Raw genomic sequence first — 9,203 nt, forward strand, 5'->3', positions numbered from 1 at the left:
TTACCCTACAGATCTTTTTTTTCCCTGAAAAGCTTTGTGAGTCGATCTCTCCCCGACTCTTACACTTCATCTTCATCATTTTGGATCTCTGTAATAACTACAACCCACTCTCACCATTCAATTCCATTCTTTACTCCTTTCATTACGATCTGTAATTTACAGATGATGTAGTTCCATCTCCTACTTTTTCCTCTCTTATATAATCATCTTTCTCAAATCCTCTGTTGGACAACATCCAAAACCCTCTATAGGAGAAGAACAAGCGATGGCCATGAAATCTGTTCAGACCTCCGGAAAGTCCCAGTCGCCGTGACATCTCACCTGGGCCGTCGGCACGGGTCTCGTGGGGGCTCCCGCTTGCGGTGATGTAATGAAGCTGCAGATCAAGGTCGATGAGAAGACCGGTCAAATCGTCGATGCTCGCTTCAAGACCTTTGGTTGTGGCTCCGCCATCGCCTCTTCATCTGTCGGTATGTTTACCTTCTGATTTCAATTAGGGATTTTTATAAGTTGTTCTCAAATTGATTGAATTAGGGTTTCGAATTGATTGTTCTCTTATCGATGCTTATGTGTTATGTTTTTTCCTCTATTACATCCAGTTCTGATTCTGTTTGGCTGGTTTTGATGTTTTCAGCAACTGAATGGGTGAAAGGCAAAGCTATGGAGGAAGTCCTGACCATCAAGAACACGTAACTACTCTTTGTTTCGTCTCTTACATTTGTATGTTATAATCTGGCATTAACATAATATGTTTTTTAGTTGTTGTTGCATTACGTGAACTTGTGTTGAAAGTGTACTTTTCTTATCTGTGAAGCGAAATCGCGAAGCATCTTTGACACGTTTCTTATCTGTACAATTGTTTGTTTTTACAGATTTCTTTCATCGAAATGTAACCCCCATTTCTTTGACAACTAGCTGATTGTTTTCCCGACAGGTCACACTGCAAGGCTTCATCTCCTCTAATCGTTCTCCAAGATACGAGACTCGCCTCAAACAAGAGAATTCTACAGCCTCAGGAATTTCTTTGCTACCGAAAGCAAACCTATCTATCGCGTTTCTGATCACTCTTTGACCATTTGTTTCACGCACAGCTCTGGCCTCTCCGACCTTGACCACATGAGCCTCCTAATGATGCAGACAGGTTCATGTTCCACGTACATGAAGATTTTGAAGCCAAATGTGGACTCAGGGCTGATCTTTATGGTCAGCTGTTTAAATTTTTGCATCATCTTCAACTTAATTGCTTATCTGTGTACTGATTTATACCTTTTAAGGTCACAGTAAACTGATAAATCTCCCAACCAATGCTGTAGATGTTGTAGGGCACATGAAGCTACTGAATGGCCCGTCTTTTATTGAACGCCCGGTCCTTGACAAAGTAGAAATTACAACCACACGCCAGTCTCTTGATCATATACAAACAAAAGAGTAAGATGTCTTCACTTATTAAAATCAGTACCTTATCTCTATTGCAAAGTAAACTACCTAGCTATAGAACAAGTAAAACTTAACCATTTACAGGGGAGGCTGCAACAATATTCTACAAGAACTTTACAGCCACTGCCGAACTCCCTTCGTCCTCTTAGTGACCCATATATTGCTAACCCATATATTGTCTCAGGTTGGGTTGTAACCCATATATTGCTAACCTGGTCAATGCGGAAGAGGTAACAAAGGCTGAGACAGTGGCTGTTGGGGAAATCTTCGATTACATGAAGCATGGGTCCGCCAAGGTAAATTTACAGCTGTAGATAAGCCACTGAAAATGACTTGACTGACCATGTAAATTAATTGGTTTTAAACCATCGCAGGAGGCATTTTTTGACTGCATAGTGGGATTATGCTTATGTGTGTTAGTTTATTTATGTTAGTTTTGTATTTAAGCATGAGTTGGGAGTTAAATGAGATATGAAGAGAAAATTTTAGTAAGTAAATTGTTTCTTAAAAATTTGGGACCTATCACGTGGCTCTGCTTGGTACTATATTGCCAGTGGTTGTAAAAATATTGGCAATGTTAGCGTCGCCGGAGTTGCCAAGTAAAGTACTCTAACCTCGAGAATCACTTATGCATTCCGTTGAAGTGATTTTTGTTTAAGTGAAACATTTGGAAAAAGAAAAGAAAACAATGTAACTGACACTGTGAACAAACAGTTTTGCGTTAAGCAATCTCAGTTTCATTATACTTATGTTATATTTGGCGCCGAGACAACCATAAACACAAAGAAAAACTGAACAACATTCGGGTAAACGTCCTAAGCAATGCTACAATATAGACAACTTTGAGAGTCTAACATAGTATGCATATTCACAACTATTTTACACTATAGGTGGGGTAATGTTTGTTAAACTTACAAAAGCACATTCAAAATCTAAAGTTCAAGATATTTTTTTTACAAAAGTAACGTTGTTTCTTTGTATATATTCTCACTAATTGAGTCTTGCTCGAAAAAAGTTTCTGTTCCTCACAAATAATTACGTCTGTTAATCAACCTTTATCTCATTTAGTTTTAAAAAACATTTGTAAAGCAAAAGAAGTTTCCAATTAAGAACTCTCATATATAAATCAAAGTCTTTTAAATGCATGTGTAGTATAATATTAAACCGGGTATAAGAACTATATGATTTGTTGCATATTTAAACAAATAATTAATTATAGGCAGAACACAGACGACATATGAATGTACCCGGTTATGTATATTGAACCCAGCGTAAGACAAAAAAAAATGCAAACTTTTAGTTATGCTTACGTACCCTTCCAAATGCATGTGTAAAATCAGTAATAAAACGGGTAATATAAAAACCATTTCACCTTTGTCATATTTAAACAAATATATTTGGAGATTTCATAAAAAAAAAAAACTTATCATTAATTACAAAATATTTAAACATCAACCTACAGTCAAAAAGATATATGAATATTTCTGTCCACCTACAAAACTACAGTTTAGGCTCATAACAGTATAAATTTATAGCATTGTTCCCGTTAAATTGTTATCAATCTACATCCTTCCATTCACGTGGGATCCCAAAGTTGACCAACAGAGGTCATATACCAAATTCCAAGATAGGAACCACACCTGCAAAACCCGGTCATCACCAAGAGTCCAAGACCGTATACCAAAATAAACCCACCAACTAAACTCTACTCCACCTTCAACTGAAACCATCATAACACACTGAATCAAAGCAGGCTGCATCATAACTACCAAGAGGCAAAGCTGTGCTTCAAGTGTATTCAAAAAGGCTTTCGCCTAGGGCCCCAAAAATATACTCCCTCTGTTTTTATTTGTAGGTAGTTTAACATAAAAGCACGCAGATTAAGACTTCTTAACTTCTTAGAAATCAGCAAAGAAAACACGTTTCTTTATTTTTAACATATTTATTTTGTCTGGAACATTTAATTAAAGAGTGAGGCTATTGCTATTCTTAAGAAGAATAAAAGGAAAATAAAAATTAAATGCTTTTTAATTATATTATTTTATTGCTTTGGATTCTTCAACATCTTATATTGTGAAACAAATCTATTTTGCTAAAACTACCTACAAATAAAAACAGAGGGAGTATAATTTTTAGGACCCCAAATTTCAAAAATAATTAGTAGTTGAATGGTTTAAAGTTGTCATTTAACTGAAATCAGCAAGTGAATATAGTTTGATGGAATTTTGTACCAAGCTTAAAGCATCTTTAAAGCATGGAACTCATTTTGATGTTATTAGGGGTGATTTGTGTTTTGGACTCATGGTTCCAAAAGAGACGTTACCACTAGATTACAAGAGACCTTTTGAAGTTTTGAAGTTTTTGAAAGGAAAGGAAGAGTGTTATCCAGACTCATGGATTGCTTATCAAATATTATTGACGATTTCGGGTTTCAGTCACTGCCAAAAGAAGTTTTTCTAAGTTGAAGCTCATAAAATTTTATATGCGATCAACCATATTACAAAAAAAGTTAAATGGTATAGCAATTATATCTATAGAAAGATAATTAGTTAGAAATCTAGATTATGAGAATTTTGTTAAAGAGTTTATTGAAAAAGAGGGAAGAAAATTAAGTTATCGTTTTTCTTCTTAATATGTTTTCAAATATATATTATACTCTAATAAAAAAATTTATAAGGACATACATTTTTATATTCACTTCAGGCCCCACTAAACCTTCGCACGGCACTGGCACTGCCAAGAGGCTAGACGTTTCTCATTCACATGGAACTCCAAAGTTGACCAACAAAGGTTATATACCAAATTCCAAGCTAGGAACCACACCTGCAAAGCCCGATCATCACCAAGACAGTACACCAAAATAAACCCACCAACTAAACTCTACTCCACCTTCAACTGAAACTATCATAACACACTGAATCAAAGCAGGCTGCATCATAACTACCAAGAGGCTAGACGTTTCCCATACCTCCAAAAAAAAAATATTCTTCAGTTACAAAGAAAATAATATAATTACACAATCCGCGCGTAGCGCGGACCCGGACCTAGTACATTTAATAGTGGTTAGTCCACTAATTTAGGCAATATATGAAGTTTTATTTAATTAATTGTTTAATAATTAGAGAGGATGCTCATGTACCATGAAAAAATATTTAGAATATATTAAGACAAATGTAGAATGTGGTTAGAAAACTGTAAACAACAATAAAGAGTGTAATCTTCATTTTATAGAGCATTTACCGACAACCCGATTTCGTAGGAATGTTAACCTTTAGATTATGAGAAAAAATCAAAAATATGACAAACTTGTTTTATTGCATAGTTGTATACTGCACTGACAAATGTTGATGGTCAAAAAGGTTTGAAATATATTTTTTTGTCTGTTTCTCTAGAGAATAAATATTTTATAACAGTTAGTCCACTGATTTAAGTAGTATAAAAAGTTTTATAAAATTAATTGTTAAAATGTTTGAGGGATGTCTATCTACCGTGAAAGGTAGTTTAGCATAAATTAATGTATAATGTGGTTAGAATTTTTAAACAACACTAAAAGGTGTAAACTTCAATATATAGAGCATTTACTGAAAAACTAAATTTCGTAGGGGGTTAACCTTCTGATTTTGATAGAAAATCAAAAATATAAAAATCTTGATTTATGGAATAGTTGCATCCTAAAGTGAGATATGATGATTCTCAAAGAGGTTTAGAATCTTTATAGATTCCGTTTCTCTAGAGAATAGAGATTTCATGTTAGTCTATTGATTTAGATAATATATGTTGTTTATTAAATTAATAGTTAAAAAATTAAAGACAATACTCATGCACCATGAAAGAGAGTTTATAATACATTAATACAAATTTATAATTTCGTTAGAAATTTTTGAACAATACTAAACAGAGAAAATTTCATTATATAGAGCATTTACCGAAAATCAAATTTCGTATGGGTCTTAACATTCAGATTTTGAGAAAAATTCAAAAATTATGACAATTTTGTTTTATTGCATAATTTCATCCTGCACTGACATAGGAAGATGGTCAAAAAGGTTTGAAATCTTTTTGTGTGTCTGTTTCTCTAGAGAATACATATTTTATAGTGGTTATTCGACTGATTTGAGCAGTATTTTGAATTTTATTAAATTAATTGCTAAAATTTTGAGCAATTGTTTATGTACCATAAAAGAGAGTTTAGAATAAATTAATACAAATGTATAATGTGGTTAGAAATTTTTATACAACACTGAAGAGTGTAAACTTCAATATATAGAGCACTTACCGAAAAACTTAATTTCGTAGGGGTTAAACCTTCATATTTTGAGAAAAAATCAGAAATATGACAATCTTTCTTTATGGAATAGTTACATCCTGAAGTTACATAGGATGGTCAAAGAGGTTTAGAATATTTTTTGTGTCCGTTTTTCTATAGAATAGAGATGTCATAGTGGTTATTAAACTAATTGTTAAAAAACTAAAGATAATACTCTTGTACCTTGAAAGAGAGTTTAGAATACATTAATACAAATGCATAATGTGGTTAGAAATTTATAAACAACACTGAAATGTGCTAACTTCATTATATAAGGAATTTACCGAAAACTGAATTTCGTTGGGGTTAAGCTTCAGATTTTGAGAAGAAAAAAAAAACAAAAAATATGACAATCTTGTTTTGTTGAATAAGTTCATCCTGAACTCAAATAGGATGATGGTTAAAGAGTTTTAAATCTTTGTTGTGTCCATATCTCTAGAGAATATATATTTTATAGTGGTTAGTCCCCTGATTTAAGCAATATATAAAGTTTTATTAAATTAATTGTTAACAAATTAGAGCGATGTCTATATACCAGGAAAGAAGGTTTATCATGCACTATTAAGAATTTAGAATGTGGTTAGAAAATATTAAGCAACACTAAAGGGTGTAAACATCCATATATAGACCATTTACCGGAAAAACTTAATTTCGTAGGAGTTAACCTTCAGATTTTGAGAAAAAATCAAAAATATGAAAAAATTTCTTTATTGCATAGTTGCATCTTTCACAGACATAGGGTTATAGTCAAAGATGTTTGGAATCTTTTTGTACTCGTTTCTTTAGAGAATAGACATTTCATAGTTGTTAGTCCACTAATTTAAGCAATATATGAAGTTTTATTAAATTAATTGTTTAATAATTAGATAGGATACTCATGTACCATGAAAAGGTATTTAGAATATAATAAGACAAATGTAGAATGTGGTTAGAAAACTGTAAACAACAATAAATAGTGTAAACTTCATTTATAGAGCAGTTAACAACTCAATTTCGTAGGAGTGTTAACCTTTAGATTTTGAAATAATTTTTTGTGTCCGTTTCTCTAGAGAATATATATTTTATAGTGGTTATTCTACTGATTTAAGTAGTATATTGAATTTTATTAAATTAATTGTTAAAAATTGGAGCGATGTTTATGTACCGTAAAAGAGAGTTTAGAATAAATTAATACAAATGTAGAATGTGTCTAGAAAATTATAAGCAACACTAAAGAGCGTAAACTTCGATATATAGAGCACTTACCGAAAAACTAAATTTCATAGAGGTTAACCTTCAGATTTTGATAAAAAATTCAAAAATATGACAATCTTGCTTTATGGAATAGTTGCATCCTGAAGTTACATAGGATGATGGTCAAAGAGGTTTAGAATATTTTTTGTGTCCGTTTTTCTATAGAATAGAGATGTCATAGTGGTTAGTCCACTCATTTGGGCAATATATGAAGTTTTATTAAACTAATAGTTAAACAATTAAAGACAATACTCATGTACCTTGAAAGAGAGTTCAGAATACATTAATACAAATACATAATGTGGTTAGAAATTTTCAAACAACACTAAAATGTGCTAACTTCATTATATAAGGAAGTTACCGAAAACTCCATTTCGTTGTGGTTAACCTTCAGATTTTGAGAAAAAACAAAAAATATGACAATCTTGTTTTATTGAATAAATGCATCATGAACTCAAATAGGATGATGGATAAAGAGTTTCTAAATCTTTGTTGTGTCCATTTCTCTAGAGGATATATATTTTATAGTGGCTAGTCTCCTGATTTAAGCAATATATCAAGTTTTATTAAATTAGTTGTTAAAAAATTAGAGCGATGTCTATATAGCATGAAAGAACGTTTATCATACATTATTACAAATTTGGAACGTGGTTATAAAATATTAAGCAACACTAAAGGGTGTAAACTTCCATAAATAGAGCATTTACCGAAAAAAACTCATTTTCGTAGGGGTTAAACCTTCAGATTTTGAGAAATAATTCTGAAGTGGTTAAACCTTCAGAATTCATTCACTAAACCTTCAGATTTTGAGAAAAAATCAAAATATGGAAATATTTCTTTATTGCATAGTTGCATATTTTACAAACATAAGATTATAGTCAAAGATGATTGGAATCTTTTTGTACCCGTTTCTTTAGAGAATAGACATTTCATAGTGGTAAGTCCTAGGCCTGGGCATTTTAACCTGGACCCGAAGACCCGAACCGACCCAAAAATACCCGACCCGGAACCGGACCGAAAATTTACAAGTACTTTTTGGGTCTAAATTTTTTTTACCCGAAAGAACAGGAACCGAAAAGAACCGACCCGAATAGACCCGGACCCGAAAAGAACCGACCCGAATAGACCCGACCCGATAAGAACCGATTTGTACCCGACTTAAAAATATGTATATCTAAAACTATGATGTTTTTGTGTTCAATTATATATATATTATTTTATGATTTAGTTTAAATATCTTTTGTTAACAACATTTGTTATTATTTTTTAATATTTTTAAGTAATATAAAGATTTAAAATGTAAAATTTAGAGTTTAAAAATGTTTTATTTAAATTATTAATAGTTTCATTTAACTTATTTTGTAAAATTTTAGATATATATGAAAAATATCAACTAAATTTGATGGACTTGGGTGTGTCATGTCCTTTTCATATCCTAAATAACCGAACCCGACCCGGACCCGATATGGACCCGAAAAATTACGGGTACTTTACGAGTATTTTAATTATAGACCCGAACCGACCCGGACCCGAGAAGAACCGACCCGAACCCGAACCGAAAATTTCTAAGTACCTATTGGTTCTAAATATTTAGGATCCAAAAAACTCAGACCCGAAAGGAACCGGACCGAACCCGACCCGAAGATCCGAACGCCCAAGCCTAGTTAGTCCAATAATTTAAGCAATATATGAAGTTTTATTAAATTAACTGTTTAATAATTTAATAGGATACTCATGTACCATGAAAAAGTATTTAGAATATATTAAGACAAATGTAGAATGTAGTTAGAAAACTATAAACAACAATAAAGAGTGTAAACTTCATTTTATAAAGCATTTACTCACAGCTCCATTTTGTAGGAGTGTTAACCTTTAGATTTTGAGAAAAAATTAAAAAATATGGCAAACTTGTTTTATTGCATAGTTGCATCCTGCATTGACAAATTATGATGATCAAAAAGGTTTGAAATATTTTTTGTGTCCGTTTCTCTAGAAAATAAATATTTTATAACAGTTAGTCCACTGATTTAAGCAGTATAAAAGTTTTATTAAATTAATTGTTAAAATATTTGAGGGATGTTTATGTACCGTGAAAGGTAGTTTAGCATAAATTAATGTATAATGTGGTTAGAAATTTTTAAACAACACTAAAAGAGTGTAAACTTCAATATATATAGAGCACTTACTTAAAAGCTAAATTTCGTAGGGGTTGTTAACCTTCAGATTT

The 9,203-nt window shown here is 32.0% G+C and overlaps 1 protein-coding gene across 1 annotated transcript; it reads left to right on the top strand.

The window, feature by feature from the left end:
- Positions 1-313: 313 nt before the first annotated feature.
- Positions 314-836, top strand: LOC106390667 (iron-sulfur cluster assembly protein 1; the record flags this gene model as incomplete). The annotated part of the gene is made up of 3 exons (XM_022700689.1): positions 314-470; positions 635-689; positions 815-836. Coding segments are annotated over 3 exons (234 nt in total), but the record flags the coding sequence as incomplete, so codon positions are not given.
- Between the last annotated feature and the right edge of the window lie 8,367 nt (positions 837-9,203).

This window comes from Brassica napus, chromosome C4 (genome assembly GCF_020379485.1).
Source record: "Brassica napus cultivar Da-Ae chromosome C4, Da-Ae, whole genome shotgun sequence".
NCBI lineage: Eukaryota > Viridiplantae > Streptophyta > Magnoliopsida > Brassicales > Brassicaceae > Brassica > Brassica napus.